The 19,089-nt window shown below is 40.8% G+C and overlaps 1 protein-coding gene across 4 annotated transcripts; it reads left to right on the forward strand.

The window, feature by feature from the left end:
- The first annotated feature begins 111 nt into the window (after positions 1-111).
- usp48 (ubiquitin specific peptidase 48) lies at positions 112-18,861 on the forward strand. Of its 4 annotated transcripts, none has more exons than XM_070959841.1 (28): positions 112-191; positions 744-881; positions 1,436-1,556; positions 1,745-1,886; positions 2,546-2,673; positions 3,014-3,138; positions 4,115-4,223; positions 5,111-5,244; positions 6,300-6,385; positions 6,666-6,845; positions 7,125-7,262; positions 7,460-7,609; positions 8,097-8,297; positions 9,064-9,175; positions 11,767-11,909; positions 13,612-13,686; positions 13,845-13,969; positions 14,498-14,620; positions 14,767-14,828; positions 15,119-15,229; positions 15,524-15,654; positions 15,954-16,060; positions 16,177-16,284; positions 16,655-16,837; positions 17,117-17,242; positions 17,375-17,423; positions 17,527-17,553; positions 18,105-18,861. In XM_070959841.1, the coding sequence occupies exons 2-28, from the start codon at positions 748-750 to the stop codon at positions 18,125-18,127; spliced, it is 3,153 nt and encodes a 1,050-aa protein (XP_070815942.1). In that variant the 5' UTR covers positions 112-191; positions 744-747; the 3' UTR covers positions 18,128-18,861. The 4 variants fall into 4 exon arrangements, 3 of the variants coding, with proteins under 3 accessions (XP_070815942.1, XP_070815941.1, XP_070815943.1); XM_070959840.1 differs by having other exon boundaries at positions 137-276; XR_011602075.1 differs by having other exon boundaries at positions 152-276; positions 15,529-15,654.
- The last annotated feature ends 228 nt before the right edge of the window (positions 18,862-19,089 follow it).

Here is a 19,089-nt window from a genome sequence, read left to right on the forward strand (position 1 = left end):
ATTATTATTCTCGTGACCGCAGAAAGCAAAGCATTAAAGAGCGACTTCTGATAATACGGACGGAAGAGAGACCTCTGAAGGTTCCGCATGGATCCCTTCCTCCTTCTAGTCACAACAAAGAGGCGTCGCCAACGTCACTTACTGACGTCGTGTTGATTTTGAGCGGAGTAATTATATATTTATAAACTGACGTAAGGGCGCTAAATCTAAATTAAACCGTGAATAAAATGTGAAAATACATAAAATATTTTGGTGAAGCAGCTGCACGCATGAAAGGTTCGATATTATTTGACCTTAACATAATAAACTCGTTACGTTAGCGTCAGGTAGCGTTAGATGGAAAATGCAGGGAAAATGTCTTGCTAACACCGGTCGAGCTAGCTAGCATTAGCACGAGGGTAGTCCTACTCCTGGCGTTACCCTGTAAATACTCTGTGTCGTGGTTTATTGTATTTCAACTCTCTATGTTCCTTTGCTGCAGTGTGTGGTGTAATATGTACACTTTTTTTTAATTCAATAGGGTAACCACATAACTACTAAGCTAGCTGGCTAGGATAAGTAGCACAAAGTAGCTAACGGTAGGTTTCTTCGTAAGAACCAAGCTATGACCTGTAAAAACTTGTTTAGCCCGTATTGGTTAGCCGGCTATGTTAGCATTCGTGGAAGCAGATTGGCAAACGTTAACGTTAGGCCATTGTAGTTTTCGACTCATATATGACTGTGTGATCAACGTTACATCGTAGGATTATGGCGCCCCGCTTACAGCTGGAGAAAGCGGCTTGGCGTTGGGTGGAAACGGTGAAACCAGAAGAAATCGGGCAGGAGCATATCGACCTAGCATATCGCGTCAATCTCCCGGCCTGCAAGAGAGGAACCTGCAGGTACAGTATTAATATTTCTAAACAACATGCCCCTGTCGTGCTACCATGTTCAAGTTGAAATACCAGTAGCAGATGTTAAATTTGATTTTAAGAGTGAGGGGTGCTCAGCTCTGCAGAGGACTGTCACTGTGCATCATAAGTCTGATTGTTTTCTTGCTTGTGGACAAGCTTTCATAGCATGCAGGGCAGTTCTGTAGACTTTGTATGAAAGGTCATGACGATTCTCTCCACTCTTCAATTCAGCATACCACAAAGTAGCTCTAATTTACAGGATGGTAGTTTGTAGGCATCACAGTAAGCACTAATTAGTACAGTTGAAATGATATTAAACTTAATTTTGCCCTCTTTGGCTGTGAACTGCATATAAAAGGCTATTTTTAAAGGGTATATATCTTTGTATGCTAGCCACCATTCAAATGTTAGCTTTTTAGATGGAGTTAGGTGACTGTTGTCTCCACACAAGAGAGAGAGAGAGAGAGAAAGGTGAACTGAGGTGTTACTTCTAAGGTAGGTACTGAAGGACTTAAAGTTAATGATGATGACATGTTTTGCAGGAGGAACTGCAAAGGGAATCCCAACTGTCTTGTCGGTATTGGTGAACAGGCGTGGCTTGGGGAGATTGATGAAAACGCTTTCCACAATATCGATGACCCAAATTCAGAGCGACGAGACAAGGTATTTCTTTAATAGACCGCACAGACTTCAGACTGTTTACTCACCTGTCTGTTCTCCTCATATCACAAGTCTTTTGCAGGTGGACTGCTGAAGTCCTGGCAAGTTATCACAAGACCAGAGATGGAACAGAATCTAAAGAGACAGCTGATCCTATCTCTTTCTCGCTGTCTCTCTCTGTCTTCTTCCAGAACACATTTGTTGGCCTGACCAACCTGGGTGCAACATGTTACGTCAACACATTCCTGCAAGTGTGGTTCCACAACCTGGAACTGCGTAGGAGCCTCTATCAGTGCCATAATTCCCGAGCACAAGAACACAATATTAAGTCTGGTACAAATGAAAACTAATTACTTCTTTATATATCAGCATATTTTCAGCAAATTTTGTGAATTACTGTATTTTCAGAATAGAATAACATTGTCCAAACAAATGTAATGTACATTAGATTGTTTGATATTTTTGCACAATTTAAAGCAGAAAACAATTAGAAAACTTCCAACTTCCACCAATACACAATGTTCATTTGGATGTTATACACAAAGAAATCACAAACATTCATTCATATCAAATTTCTTCCAATTATTATGATTATTATGTGAACCAGTAGATCTTAAATCTGTTCTCCTGCCAACTTGATTTAGTTGTGCCAAAGGCCCATCTCTCCATGAAAATTGTAATTAATTAATAAGTTCTTTATTAATTTTGCTGACAGACAAACTAACAAAGCAGTAGTTACGGTCTTGTCTTGTAAACTAAATATCACCATGTTGTTGTTATTTTATTTGTTTGCACATCAGCTGTCTTGAGTTTTTCCTCGAATAATTTCATGATTAAAATTATTTGACAGTAGCGAGAGCTTGTATACATATTGGCTAATGGAGTGTGGCTGAGGCTAGCATCAAGCTGCAAACTCACACTCAGTGGGTATTTGCCTTTTCCTGTAATGAAAGCATTTCATTCTCTCAGACTGGCATCTCTGTCTTTTTCAGATTACGAGCCTCAGTCCATCTGTGAGCACCTACAATATCTATTTGCACTCCTGCAGAACAGCAACAGAAAGTACATCGACCCCTCAGGGCTGGTCAAAGCACTGGGCTTGGACACAGGACAGCAGCAGGTAACTCACTACATGAAACTTCCCATTATTTTAATCTAGAAATAAGTTGGTTACATACATAAATACCACTGGTTTCAGTGTCAAAGATGATAGTACATATATATTTCACTACGGTACCATTTCCATAATTTTTCCTCTATGTAAGAATGGTGATCAGACTTTTCTCACTTCTCTGTAGAGCTGAGCGGTATATTACCTCATGGTCAAAATTAATATCCATCAGAACTTTTGGGTTGCAGAAGTACACAGCAGAATGGGAGCTCTAGCATGTTTATTAAAGGTTAGGTTTTTGAGACATGTTTCCTTTACAGTACATTCGATTCTAACCTTTCATTTTCAGGATGCCCAGGAGTTTTCAAAGCTTTTCTTATCTTTACTGGAAGACACACTGTCCAAGCAGAAGAACACCAACCTGCAGAATGTCATCCAGCGGCAGTTCTGTGGACAGTTCTCCTACGTTACTGTGTAAGACGACTCAGTGCTTAAACCTGACAGTTTATAGTTAAATGAAAAAGTGTCATATGATAAAGTTTTTGACATCAGAGCTCTTCAAAATCATAAAGAGTGTGATATTTTGGCGAATGAGGGAATTTTATGTTCAGCCTAGTTGTCAGGAAGAATAGAGAAAAGAAGGTGGCCAATATGTTTATAGTACACAGGAGATAAACAGAAAACTCTGGCTTGTCAGGCAGGCAAAGGAAACATCTTGCGCCACTCTCGAAGGATGTTTCTTAGCATTCTGCCATCTCCCACCACAGTTTTCTTCTTCTTCGTTCTTGTTTTTTCAGTCATGTTCCATCGACTGTGTGAAGATGTCTGTGACTTTACAGATAGTAGTAGATGTCGACACCTTTGCTGATGTATAAATTAAGCCTTGACAGCCTCAGGGCGAGGCGAGGTGGTACGCCTTGCCTCATAATGGTGACAAATGCATAAGTTGGCCTTTCCATTTTTCACATTAAAATAAGACTGTGTCATTTATTTGACTCGGTCATGTCAGATAATGCAATGATATGGAATAACCAAACAGGTAGAACACATGCAGAGGGTGATGTGTTCTGAAGACATTTTTTAAAAAGTCATGTCTGGTTGTGTCACACTATCAGATGTGGTATTAATCAGAGGTGAGATTAGGTTTAAGCCATTTATTGTTGTTGTGTTATGTTGGTACAAGCTAGGTAACAGGTATTTACTTGCTTCATAAGATTTGGTTCAGTGAACGTAATGGTTGTGTTTCTTGATTTGGGAACAGAATTATGCAGAGTTTTTGGCTGACTTGATTTTTGCGAGAATAGGTAGAATTACTGTTCACTGTATGTATGTATGTGTGTATGTATGTATGCATGTATGTATTTTCCAGGTAGGAAACTCCACTGACAAAATAATGTCACACTGCACTCACTGTGGTGGAATCTTTTATCATGTTGTGGTTGTTTTCCAGTTGTAACCAGTGTGGACGATCATCTGCACTGCAGTCCCGATTTTATGAGCTGGAGTTGAACATCCAGGGCCACAAGAGCCTCACAGAATGTGTCACAGAGTTCCTGAAGGTAGCTTTCATTCCCTGCCACACTGAATGTCTTAACATTTACTCCAGTAAATCATATTTGGGATGAGTGTATTTTGTTATGTTGACTGTATCAACACTTCATAGCACAACATAGAGTGAAGATGGCAGTGTAGGACACATAGAATATCAGTCCATAGGCGTACACACATTTAGAACTGTGTTTTCGATCAGTGAGAGGAAATATCTTATTTGAACCGAAGGGGATTTTTGATAAAAGCTTATTTGGATCAGTAGAGCAGCATGCTTGATCAAAATACAGTCATGATTTCAATTCAGGCTACTATGCTAGCTGGGCAGGACATTGATGTCAATAAATCTTAATATGTATATGAAGAGAGTGAAGTTAAATGTAGTGAAAGAAATACTCTTTAGAACAACAAAAAAGTGTTAGGGTTGTGGAAATCCAGTGACAAAAACACTGTGCTCATGCCATAAAAAGTTGTGCACTCTGCTCCGTGAAACTTGATTCAAAGATAATAATGATAGTCAAAAGTTGCGGCAGTTAGCCAGCAAACAACAGATTCATGCTTTACCAAACAAATCTAACTCGATGAGCCTACAGACTATGGCAGAGTGTTTTTTGCTTGTTTGTTAATAAAAGAATCGTGAGAGAAAATAGTGATCTCAGTTATCTCAGAGCGGAAAAGAGTCTTGATTCTCATTTTCGCCAGAATCATGTTGTGATATGAGTTAGTCTATATAAAATATAAATCTACACAAAATGTAAAACACAGAATGAAATGAAATCAGTTCACACTTGTGCAGTTTGAATTGGAATTAGATTTTTAGTTTTGTGTGTGGGTCCCAAAGTTAAATAACTGCCTCTGAAAATGTCTTGACATCACCCCTCATGCTCCAACTTTGCAGGAGGAGAAACTGGATGGGGAGAACCGCTACTTCTGTGAGAGCTGTCAGAGTAAACAGAACGCCACCCGAAGGATCAGACTGCACAACCTTCCTCCAACCCTCAACCTGCAGCTCATGCGCTTTGTCTTTGATAGGTCAGCCATCACTTCGTACTGCATTGTGCGAAAATACATTAATCAAACAGACTGAATCACTTTGGCAATAGTATATTCTCTTATTATATACCACAGGTCAAAGTGCATTTTGGTCTTAGTGACCAGTAACTAGTTGCTCATTAACATGCATATTATCGGCATATTGGCTCTTTCTTCGTCATTATAAAGCACTTAGTAATGCCTTATTTTGGGGATTGGGGGTTGGGAGCAGTTTATTAACATTGTAATTGTAATTCAACTTCCTTACTTTGGCACATTATTTCAGAGCAGTAAACCCCTTGAGATGAACCACCTCATTTTCAAGAGAGTCCTTGACACAACTTTATAAAAATACATTACATAAAGCAAAACAACACAGATACACTCACACATACACAGACAGAAGCTCTCCCAGGCCTAGCCACTCCCACTCCCACACCCACAGATACCCCTAAAATACCTAAGCACATACAGTAAATGCACAAATCCCAATGCTGTTGGCTTTGGCTTGTGAGTGTGTTAATGTTCATAATGAGCAGGTGGCCACCATCATATGAATGTGTGTGTGAATGGGTGAAGCAGACTTGTGTTTAAAAGCACTTTAAGTGGTTGTTAAGACTAGAAAACGGTTACATTAATACAGTCTGTTTACCATTTATAGTTTAAAATAACCATTTAAAAATAAGCAGCAACCAGTGTTAATGTCTTCTAGATTTAGGTGTTAACCAATTAAGCTACTGACACTATCAATCAGCAGTGATCACCAGGTTATTGAGGAAGAACTCTTACTTGATGGCCTAGTAGTGGCAGAACAGGGCCTTTATAACTGCTTTATAATGACTAATAAAGAGCCAGTATGCTTCTGATATGCATGCTAATAAGCAACTAGCTTATGGTGAATAAGGGTACCTTAATATTAAGTGTTGCTTGCTTTCTCATAACAGAACTGACAAAAAACAGTTTTGCTGATTTTTGTTTAAGTACTGATTTAACTACTGATGCTATTAGTGTTTGCTTTCTATTGGTATGAGAACAAACCGTGTTTTCTTCTTTAGACAAACGGGCCACAAGAAGAAGCTCAACACCTTTATAAGTTTTCCAGAGCAGCTGGACATGGGGCCTTTCTTGGAAGGAAAACAAGGTATTAGCAGTGTGAATCTCTGTGACACATACGCACACCTTCTTTGCTTCTTTGGAATTTAGAAAGCAAGAGTGAAATTTTCAGTAGTGCTGGGGATGAATTTTGGTTAACAGTGTCAAGCTAGGCTTCCTTGCAATGGTTACTAAATCTGTATTAGTATTTTCTTGGCATTACACTGCTTCCTTGACTATACTACATTTATCCCCAGGCAACAGAAGACATTTTTTGTTGACGATTCTTTGAAAAGTAAATGTATTGACATTTGACGCTGTCTCTCCAGATCAGAAGTGTGTTTATGAACTGAGTGCAGTGCTGATCCATCGAGGCATCAGTGCCTACTCGGGCCACTACATTGCCCACGTGAAGGATGCTCGTACAGGCGACTGGTACAAATTCAATGATGAGGAAATTGAGAAGATGGAAGGCAAGAAGCTGCAGCTTGGCATTGAGGAGGACATTGGTGGGTAGTACTAAATGAGCACTGTATAGTTCCACTTTTCTGAAATCCATAGGCATGGATCATTATTGTTATGTCATCCATGTTATTTGTTTGTAGAATAAAAACATGTTGTAAGCCAGCTGAAGTTTTCAGCTACGGTCAAGAAGCTTATGTGTTGCCACCATGATAATGGTGCTTTGGTAAAACAAAGAATTGTAATTAAGGAGTCTTAACCCGGGAGTCATGTCTGCAACTGTATACACTTTCTCAAAGTTGTTGCTCTGTCTTCTTGGTCCCCAGCTGAGACGGTGAAGTCCCAAACACGAAAGCCAAAGTGCAGCAAAGGCTACCACTGCTCCAGAAATGCCTACATGCTGGTGTATAAGGTTCAGGAAGAGGAGAGCTCAGATCCCTCCGCAACCAACGTCGAGGTGCCAGGTGAGCAGCAGAATTGTAATTTCATGCAAAACAGAAATGGCCACCAGACAAGGAAGCAGCAATAATCTGTGGTTTCTAGCTTTGTTTCCAACAAGGAATCAAGTCATGCCTTGAAAAACATGTTTTATGATAAAAATACAGCCTGGTCCATGTGGCTTTGTCTGATGGTGTCTTTTCCCCTCTGTCCTGGCTGCCAGCCTTTCTTCAGAGGTTGGTGGACCAAGACAACCATAAATTTGAGGAGTGGTGCAGTGAGATGGCTGACATGAGAAAACAGAGCGTGGATAAGGGCAAAGCCAAGCATGAGGAGGTGAAGGAGCTCTACGAGCTTTTACCCGCAAAAGACGGTCGGTAAAAACATTCCCTAATTGCCCACAGTCCACTTAACAGAAGCACTAAAGAGAGTGTACATGTTTGCTGTGAATTTCAGTTCAAAACTTACTAGAAGTACAGACAGTGTCATCAAAGGACAGCTAAAGGAAGGGGGTGGGGGCGGGCTATTGCTTAACTTGTACAAGTGTCTGTAGTAATACTGCTAGTACAAGACAACATCCTACTGAACTGGTATGAGTCAGGTGTTGAATGGAAACTACTAGCTGTGTCTGATTCCACAGTTTCTATAGTTAAATGTGTTATATATGGATATAAATGAAAAGGATAATATACAAAGAGACAGCTGTTTGGAATTTCCCCTCGTGGGACTTGGAATTTCCCCCTCGTGGGACTAATAAAGGAATATTGAATTGTTATCACAGAATAAGCCTGGACTTTATGAATCAAAATCAGTGGTCCTGTGTCTCTTGTTTGATGTGTTTCTCTGCCTTCCCTCCTCAGGCGAGCCTTATGAATTTATCCCCCTGGAGTGGTTGAAGAAGTGGCTTGACGATTCCACGGCCACAAAAGAAATCGACAACTCCCTCTTCTTGTGTTCTCATGGCAAACTACACCCCGACAAGGTGGGAGAGTCCAAGAGGGTTTCCCTCCAAGCTGCTCAGCTCTTCTACGAGCGCTACAGTGGAGGGCCGAGACTGGATGGTTAGTCAAATAGAGGATGTGGTCTCCTCTCAACTCACGGCCTTCTGTAAAATGTTGAAAGTTTTAGTGCTTCCAGTTCACTACACTATACACAGAAGTAGGTGTCATAATGATCAGTTTTAAAATCCTGAAAGTCATCAAATTAAATATGTACGCATCTAATCAACTTTAAGCACCCTAATAGTTGTATGAGGTATGTTTGAGACTTAAGGAGTAAACACAATGCCTGTATTTACAGGCTTTACCCTACCCTTTACCATTACCCTAATGTTAGCATATGTACGTGTTCAATGTGTACGTACATATATTCATATATACGTGTGTGTGTGTGTGTGTGTGTGTGTGTGTGTGTGTGTGTGTGTGTGTGTGTGTGTGTGTGCGTGTGCGTGCTATGTGTGTATAGCAACTCAAAAAAGAAATTGCCTGATATGTTTTGCAAGTGGTAATACAGGAAGGGAGGAATAGTTAAAGAAGCAGTGACCACAGCAAAGCAACTGGGTAGGCAGGATGTTGATCCTCATCGATCAAATTCTTAACTGTGATTAAACAATCACTGAAAAATCCTTGACATCAGGAGTTGATTGAAACATCACAAAAGGAAAACAGTGGTTGAATTTGCTTTTCTTTGTAGGAAATACTCTTGTTTGTGGTCAGATTGGAAGCTTGGATCTCCAAACACATCTCACAATCAATAATGTCTCTCATCCAAACTGCTCCTAAAACCACCTCTTTACCTCTTTACATACCCTACTTTTCTGTGTTTCAGGCTCCTCTCTGTGCAGAGAGTGTGTCGGCCAGCGATGCAGGGTGCTGCGGCTGAAGAACCAGCTCAATGAAGACTACAAGGAAGTCTCCAACCTGGTCAAACGCACACTCAGGTAGACACCCTCAGGATAAATGTTTGGTCAATGGATTGTCGTTTTGTGCATCATGTAAAATTGAGCTCAAATGACATTTAAATAGCTCTTCACAGACATGACTCCTTTATATTGATATGATTTTAATTTACCGTCGAACCTAAAACATTTGTGTATTACTTTCAACATGGCTGCACAGACAGAAGAGAGAGATTAAATACATTCAGGCTGAGGTCACTTTGGAGTGAGATTTAGTTTGCAGTAGGCATTCATCATCACATACATTTTCCAATACAGATAGTTGACAACCATGATAAAAGTGCTCAATGCTCCAATAATCAGGACGTCAAAAGAGAAAAATAACAACAAAAACTCAAATTGATAACCACTAGAATCAATAAGGTAAAATGCAGTTAAAGAGAAATGAAACAAATAAATAAATAAACATTGCTTCTATGGCATCTGTTCAGAGTTGCTACTACTTATTCATCTGAGTGATGGCTGCTTGAACAAAGCTATTTTTATACCGCTTTGTTCTACACCCTGGGACTATAAACCTCCAGAAAGAAGCTTACATACACTGTGCAAAGGGTGGGAGTCACTTAAAATTGAGTTGGTTATGTGCTATCAGTGTCTCTTGTACAGGGACTCTGGATCCCTGTATAAGAGACACCACCACCCTGACACCAATCAGCCTACGAGGCCATTTAACAATTTGATTCAGAGAGTTTTTGTTCTTTAATGGATATAAGTTTGTTTGTGCGCATGTCTTCTAAAATCAATTATTATGTCTTTGGTTTTTGATATGTTTAATTGAAGATAGGACTGGTCTCATTCCTGGCCAGACAGTAACAAGAGTCACCTACATACTGTGGAGTGTCCTGTTTTCACACCTGCTCTGACACATATTTGCGTAGAGAATCAATAATAGGTACAAAAGCACATATCCTTGTGTGGAGCCAGGAGTGAACTTGATAAGACAGAATTCTAATTACCCTCACTGTTTGTATACTGGGCAGCACGGTGGGGCAGCAGGTAGTGTCCATGCCTCACAGCTGTGAGCGTGAATGGTTGTCTGTCTGTATATGTTGCCCTGCGATTGGCTGGCGACCGGTTCAGGGTGTACCCCGCCTCTCGCCCGTTGACAGCTGGGATAGGCTCCAGCCCCCCCGCAACCCCAAAAAGGATAGTCGGGTATAGACAACGGGTGGATTTTGTATCCTGTTTGTAAAAAGGTCAAGTTAATTAGTCAAGTTAATTAAAAAACAACAACCAACAAATTAAAGTCAAGCACAAGACCAATCTCAAGTGTTTAAAAGTTATGTAGTTATATAGGTCTCATGCCCAGATTCTTTGCAGCCCTCTTGTCCTCCAGTTCAGATTTATAATTCTGTGTTACACACTGTTTAAAGATGAGCTTCATTTTCTGTATGCTGGACTAAAGAGATTTGGCCTGCCATGGTTTGTTGTTAGGTTAAATTTGAAATCTCTTACAAGGAATTCTCGTGTCCCTAAAAAAGGCAGCATATGAGCATGTGTACATCAACAACTTTGTCCAAACCATCGCCACCGGACTGTTTAAATGTGTCCTAGTCAGTGCAGTCATAACATTCCCTTCAGGCAGATGAATGTAACCAGTATTTTTTAATATATTGTATTTTGAAAGTACTGCCAACATTTGCAGCATTACTACTCTGTTGTACTGTGTACCAGCCTGGCAAACAGCCCTGGTGTTGTTTCAGGCGAGCAGCAGTCTAAACAAAATCCACAAAATGACACGATGAAGATGGTCCATTTTAGATTAGCAGTGCTGGGAACGCTCATTCCTCACAACACTCAAACAATTCATTTACAAAAAAAGGAAAGGATGCATAAAAACATTTAAAGCAAGTATGAAACATTAACACTAGGATGCCAGACTCTCACTGCTGGTTGCTGCATGCACCCATCTTAAATACATGTCCTGTATCACCTTCTAAGATCACTATAATTAATGCATTGTTTCAACCATTGTCTCTTATGCACAAAATCAGTTTAATATGAAACACTCTGAAAAAGTTGTCAATAAAAACTATTTTTCACAAAAGAGGTTAAAAAACCCATGCAACAGCAATCTGACCAGTTGCCACTTCATGTATTTCCAGTCTTCATTCATCCCAACTGTATGGATAAGGAAGTGAATATCCAGCAAAACTCTTCGCATTAATGTCCTGTCATTCAGTGTTTGTGCACTGATGGACATAAGAATAAATTACACTGTAATAACATGAAATGATGAAAGTTAAGTGAAAAGGTATCTGTAGATTTACCAATAGAAGTGGCGGTTCCTCAAAGCCTCAAACGGTGTTTTGGGATCCAGTCTGTGAGAGAACAGAAAACCTTCTATGCTTGCTATCATAACTTTTCTAATGCAGCAGTGTCTCCCTCCCTCCCTGTTATGCAATGTCAGATTTTCCACGTCTGAAAAGGGCAAAAGATTCTAAGTTAATTAGGGGTGATTCAGAAGATGCTGCAATTCCTCAGTAAGAGAAAACCTAAGTCCTCAAGGGGGCAATACAGAATCATCATCTAATGTGATTATGGGTGTTTATCACCCTGTGTCTGTGTTTCAGTGGTGAGGGCTACTGGGTTGGCAAAGCATCTCTGCGTAGCTGGAGACAGTTGGCTCTAGATCAGCTGGAGGAGGATGAACACGAAACAAAACACAGCAACGGCCAGACAAATGGACAGGGACCACACACCACTGGCAGCAAAGGTGAGAGGAATGGATGTGATTTTGTTTCTCTGTCTGTGTATCATGGTTCCTTTTTTCAATCTGTCAAACAAACTGGAAACAGAAAAGTGTGTCACACTGCTGCTTTTCATTGCATCAGTGTAAATTGATTAGATGTGGCTTTTGGAAGGTGTGCCACAAAAACAAATAATTTCTATGTTACATGTAATGACTATTGTTGTTCTTAATGATAATTTGAAAATCATTAGATTAATAGATTAGCTGTGCTAGTGGCTTTATGAGGTTGTATTGAGGTAGAGTGGTGCTTTGATCAAAATGCATTCATTCACTTTTGATCAAAAAACAAAATATTGATAAAAAATGACATGTTGACCTCATGATGTCCCCATGGACTGTAAGACAAGGATGTAGTCTCTGTGACATCACCCATGGGTTTCTGAAGAGCTACTGTGAAGCTCAGTGACAGTAGCTGCAGCCATCACCATCATGGCAGTGCCTGACTCGACCAAGCTCTCAGATAATCTAAGAATGGGAAAAAGAGTGGAGCATGGGTGGAGCTGTGGTGGGCCAAATGAAGCATCGTTGCCAGAGCCTGACCAGTTAGCTGATATCCAAAGTGACCATGCCCATAATTATGCATATCTTTAAGGCTGAATGTAATTTAAATGAGTTGTACAAGAATTCACCCCATGCAGTTGTCATGAAGCTTTAGAGACCAAAACCTTTTTTTTTTCGTAAACATGTTTATTTTTGTTGCATGGTGACGCAGAAGGTAGTACGCGTGTCTCACAGCAAGAAGGCCGCCAGTTCGATTCTCGGGTCGGGCCTTTCTGTGTGAAGTTTGCATGTTCTTCCCATTCATGCGTGGGTTCTCTCCGGCTTAGATTAATTGGTGACTCTAAATTGAGCATGAATGGTTGTTGTGGGTATATATGTTGCCCTGCGATTGACTGGCGACCAGTCTAGGGTGTACCCCGCCTCCTTGACAGCTGAGATAGGCTCCAGCCCCCCTGCGACCCCAAAAGGGATAAGCGGCATCGATGGATGGATGGATGGATGTTTATTTATTTTTTCTGTCATTTTGGGCTTTTTAATATGGGGGTCAATGGGATTGACTACTTTTTGGAGCCAGCCTCACGTTGCCATTTGACGAACTGTAGTTTTTGACACTTCCATGTTGGCTTCATTTTTCAGCACTGTAGATTGCTGTTTGGATGGTGCTACATGAAAAGTTAAAGGATCACCAGAGTTATCACAATTCATCCTGAGGGGAGCATGAATGTGTGCACCAGATTACATGCAAATCCTTCCTCTAGTTGACCTCATGGTGGTGCTAGGAGGTCAAGGGATCACCAAAGTCATCAGGGTTCATCCTGTACGAACTACCAAATTTCATGACAATCCATCTGGTAGATGTTTGGATATTTCACTGACTAAAAACTTTGACCTGCTGGTGATGTTTCAGGAATTGATTATCAAAATCAATGGGATTCATCCTCTGGCAACCATGGATACCAAATTTTATGGCAATCCATCCAGTAGTCGTTGAGACAATTCAGATCTCAAATCTATCTGTTCTATTATAACAGGACATTGATACACTGGCTGATCCACATCTACATGAATTAGTCTGTTTGGTGTCCTTTTCATTTAAGTAATAATTGTACCAGGAAGTCATCTGAATAGTGAGCGTTGACATTCTCAGCGTATTGTTTCATTGTAGAGTTCGGCCCAGAGCTCTCAGAAGGCAACGAAGACGAGATGAAGACTTTCAATGAAGACATTGTCTGCAACCACGGTAGTGTCCCATCATCAGCATTTAGAATGATCTTAGCAAATGCTTTAAACAATGACAGTGTACAGTTTTTAAAGAGAAATGTGTTTTTGTCGCTATTACATATGCATGCATAGTTTAATATTTCAATATGTTGGTTCTAAAATATGTTTCTGCTGTAGGGAGGCTGAGTATTCTCGAGACTGAACGGAAGCTGGTGTCACCTGAGGTGTGGACCAAGCTGAGGGCATACTTCCCCAGAGCCCCAGAATTCACCCAAAACCAAGAGTCCTGTCAGCAGTGCCTGGTGAGCAGACAGTGACGAGCCTTCCAGTGTGGCACCACACTGATCCCTCACTTGCATCTTTCATCCGCATTATTTTTTGGTCTCTCAGCCTGCATTCAGATCATAAGTGTAAAGGTGGAATTACACACAGTATCCAGCCATAGGTCCTGCAAATGTAGTTGACTTATAGCTCAGACTTGGATGTCACCACTTTATAGTGTCACTACAACATGAGATGGACATTAAAAGGCTGTTACCTTCTTCTGTATCTGCTGCTGTGCAACCATGAATAGCTTTGCAGTGGAGATGGTTTAGCTAGCTCTGTGTGTGGTGTGGTGTGTGTGTGTGTGTGTGTGTGTGTGTGTGTGTGTGTGTGTGTGTGTGTGTGTGTGTGTGTGTGTGTGTGTGTGTGTGTGTGTGTGTGTGTGTGTGTGTGTGTGTGTGTGTGTGTGTGTGTGTGTTTGAGTCATGGCAGCCACAGTATGTGTCATAATAGTGTGAACCATCGGGTTAGTTGTGGAATTAAATCTTTCTGTGTTGTGTGTCCAGACGTTAGAGCAGGAAGAAAAGGACAATGAGGCAGTCAGTAAGATGATGGCCCTGGACCAGAAGAACCAACTGCTCAACCTTTTCCATGAGAAGAACCGGCCAACACTCACCAAGTGGCCTCAGGTAAACACAAAGTCAAGCACCAGTCAGTCATGCTACCTCGTCACACCAATGAGGTTTTTGAAAAAGGCAAGTTGAGATCGATGCCTGTGGGAAATATTGGCATTCTACAGAGCAATGTGGAAATGACACCTTGTTTGTCTTTCCAGGGCACAGACGTACTTTACATAGTCCCTCTTTTTTTTGTGGATGAGTGGAGAAAATTCATCAGGTATGTTTGTTTCAACAATGAAATAAAGACAGTGATATTATTGTGTGTGTTGTCACATTGTTAAAATAAAGTTTGACTCTGCACTAGAGAATGGGATCAGAGTTTGGCATTAACATCAGCTGCATGTTATTAGGAGCGGCTAAAACCAATTCTTATTTATTGAGTCTGTATTAAGGTCGACCCTTGCATATCTGACTTGGCCAGTCCATAGTGATGTTGAATATGACTGGCAGTAAAATTGCCCATCAGTCTTTCAGTGGTCATTTTTCTCTGTCTGTTTGCTTTTCCAGGAGGCCCACGAAATCCTCTCCAGTGTCTAATGTGGGCAACACTCTGCTGCTCTGTCCCCACGGAGGCTTCATGTTCACCTACGAGTCCCTGATTAATGGAGATGCTCAACAGTGAGTTCTGCTTATTTAAATGAAAAAATCTTATGTTTCCATGCATCACGCATGCACATAGTCAACTAATTTTGCACAAATCAGAAGAAGCAGGATAACTAAGCTGTTGTGTGATCAGAAAATGGTCTGTGTTCATCTCAAACTGGCCAAGTCAAATTCAAATCAAGAAAGATGTGCAGCTTTTAATTTAACTGGGAAGGTTGCAGGAACAAAGTGAATATATAAAGCAGCATAAGCTGATATATGACTAACTGGACTGCTGTGGTCTCATGTTGTGCTGTTTGTCCTGCACAGTATAGCTCTTCTCTGGCCCAGTGAATGGGACGTGATCAGCAGACTCTTCATTGTAGACCAGCCAATCTCCATCCACTGCTTCAAACAGACCACATCCAGTGGTCCCACCACTCAGTACACAACTCAGCCTGGTAATAATGGTTCATCTCACATGTTCACGGCTCTGTTTTAAAATGTTTATTGTAATGCACTTTTTTCATACACTTAAAGTATGCATCTGTAGTCAGTCATCTGTAGTCTGGTTTACAGTGTCAACATGCATCAGAATGTGCTTAGAGGCTGAAGTGGATTAATAGGAAGAGATGAGCATTTCAATGGATGCTCCTACAGTTTGATACTGAAACATTTTGGGTAGGGCTGCTTTGACTTGTTTGGCTTCTCAATGTCCCTGATTCATTTGATATTGATATGCATGTGTTGATGTGTTCAGATCTGTGTTGGGAGTGCAGAGAGAGCTTCCTTTTCCAGCAGCAGAGGGACCTCAGAGAGTATACCCAAGCAACCATCTACATCCGCAAAGTCATCGAAGACAAGCGGGTATGAAAAACAAGTCGCTGTCTGTATTTATTTCACTAAATGTCTCAAATGAGATCCACAGATTTCCATCGTTGATGCAGAGTGTTAACTGTGTTTTCACGTTGTCCCCTGCGAAGATGATAAAGGAGGCAGCTCCAGAACTGAATGCCAGCAGCTCCGAGGCCGAGGAGGAGAAGGAAGATCACCCAAAGGTGGATGGAGAAAGAGACCCAGACTTCAGCCAGGTGAAGTCCATTACCACACTGTAGCCGTAAATGAGAGGATGCTGCCACACATCTGTTCATCTGTGTTTGTTTTCTCCACTGTAGCTGCAGCTGTTGTTTTTTCTCTTTCACCACAATTTCTAGTTTTCTTTGACTGTACTGCTACATGCTCCACGGGAGTACCAATAGTCAAACAGTTGAGTAACAACTGACAGTCAAAGCAGCAGAACTAATGAAGGTAGCGGTACACAGAGATTAGCTTCATGTTTAGCATTTTGTCTGGGGACTGCCTTGACAGTACAGCTACTTTTTGCTATTAGCAAAGATGAAGAATAGTAAGTATCTCCTATTATCAGCCCTAATAGCTCATAATTACATTACTTTCTTTCAGTCAGAAGATGGTGCAAAGCGGCTAAAGCTGAGTGACAATAGTGCAGCATCATCAGCTGTTGTTCAGGTGACCAGTGTGACCAAAGTAGGTGGAATCAGAAGAAGCACCCGGCACAGGAAACTCAGAGGAGAGAAAGCACTCATTGTTTCAGCCAATCAGACACTGAAAGAGCTCAAAATACAGGTGAGAGCTCCAAATTACCCAATACAGTACGGTATTGTTGGATACAAACCTGAAGCATCTAAAATGATGACTGAAAAAGAAGTGTTTTGTGACATCTTGACATTGGATTGAGTGAAGATTGTTGACATGAACTGGTTGTTAGAGCATCAGTAATTCTACACAGGCATTTGGAAGGCCTCAACCAGACCTTATACTACGAATAGCATTTTGTAACAGAAGTACTGTGAATGTTGTAATTACTCTACATGTAATAAGTAGTCTGTATTCACTCCACTGTAGATTATGCACGCCTTCTCTGTGGCTCCGTTTGACCAGAACCTCTCCATTGATGGAAAAAGTCTGACGGATGACTCAGCCACTCTGGGCAGTCTGGGTGTCATTCCTGAAAGCATCATCTGCCTAAAGGTACTTCTACCTCTGTTTTTAAATAGAAAGCTTAACCACTGCAGCTTTAATCTGGGCTCCCATCACATCATCGAGATGGTGAATGCAAACATCCTTTCAATCCAAACCATTCATTCCATTGTTTCCTTACAGGCTGACGAGCCAATAGCAGACTACGCTGCAATGGATGATGTCTATCAGGGTATGTAGCATTACCATCCACCCCCACTACCTTGATTTAAACAACAAGAAGCTTGATTATGATAATGCTGTTTCTCATACAGAGTTGTCTGCTTCCTTCACAGTGAGAATGCCTGAAGAGGGATTCAAAGGTGAGTCTACTTGGCCTTCATTTGCTTTGAAAGGGTTTTTTTCTCCATCCATTGCAAAATTAGCATTTCTGTTATTTGCAGTGATGCATTAAAACTGAGAGGGCCGACTGATAATCAGACTATATTCACCTCATTGTTCTAATGTAATTGGTGAAAAAGGTTGTTGGCAGCAGTTGAGAAGTGTGGAACCAGGCTGCAGAAGCACACAGGATGCAGGACACTGACAGGCACTAAACTTCAGTGTTAGTGTGGATCAGTTCACACACTCACACACACAGCTGATTCTTGTGAAGGATTTGACCTCATGTTTAGAGCTTGGTATTGAAGCTCAATAACCTTTTTTGAGTCAGTCGTACTGTGTCTGTTCTGCTGAGTTTTGATGATTGTCGAGTGCTGAAAGTTGACCAAATGCTTGATAATTCACTGTGAGATTATTTTGTAAATGAAATCCCAGTTTTGTGCCTGACTGTATTGGGTACTGTTTGCAGCGTTGTTTTGTTATTTTTTGTGGTTCTGATGATTTGATCGATCCTTTCTGTCCCTCTCTGCAGGCACTGGGCTTCTCGGGCACTGAGGACAGCTGTGCTGTAGCTATGCTTGAATTGGATGAATACTGATGGAAGTTTTAAAAAGGCTTGAATTTGTCAAGTGTCCATATATAAATAAGTGCTTTAATTTGTTTTTTTACGTTTTGAGTAGGCTTTCTTTAATAAAACTGTGACTTTGTTGCAAAGCCGCTGTTTTTCTCTACATGAGGTTAGCTGGCATTTGATATTTAAACTTCCTAATCATTCTGAAGGACTTCCTGGTAGCGCCTCTGCCTGACTGATAGAAACAGGTTGAGGAAGCTAGGTGGATCTATTTTATTCTGAGGCTTGACTTCAATTAACTTCTACTGTTACTCAAGAAAATGGGCTTTGTTTTTTTGACTCTTAAATTATGGCAGAAGAAAATTTCAAGACAATGTTTTTTCTTTCCATTATGTGGAAGCTTGTGTTCTCACTGCAGAGTTTCAGGTTTGTCAAAAGAATGCACGAGTAACTGTTAAGTATTACAAATATAACTGCTCTTAATGTTAGAACATTTATTACCTCTACAGCAAATCTATATCCATATACTCCATGTGGCATTTAGAGATACATAGCTACACGGTATGTACATATAGAGGCTGATTCCTGCAGACGCTCCAGCAGTGCAAACCTCGAGAGTTGGAAGTAAGAATCAGAATGCAAGCAGTGATATGTCTTGATCAGTGATATGTTCTTTTCACTGTTATTTCCTATGGACAATAAAGTTATTTTCAAAGCACCTTGTCCTCACTCATGTAATTATTAAATTTAACAGATTGCCGAATAGAATGTGGTATTTGTGGCTAGTGTTTATTAGTGTAAGTCAGTGGCATTGGGATTCTCTCAGTCATATCAGCACCTGATGACGACCACTTAAGTGCAGTCAGTAGTCACTGTGCCAAAAGGCTTCATCTTCACTGCTGAAACTCATTTGCATGTTTAAACTTTCCTCTAATTTACTGCTCAG

Source organism: Chaetodon trifascialis, chromosome 3 (genome assembly GCF_039877785.1).
Source record: "Chaetodon trifascialis isolate fChaTrf1 chromosome 3, fChaTrf1.hap1, whole genome shotgun sequence".
Lineage (NCBI taxonomy): Eukaryota > Metazoa > Chordata > Actinopteri > Chaetodontiformes > Chaetodontidae > Chaetodon > Chaetodon trifascialis.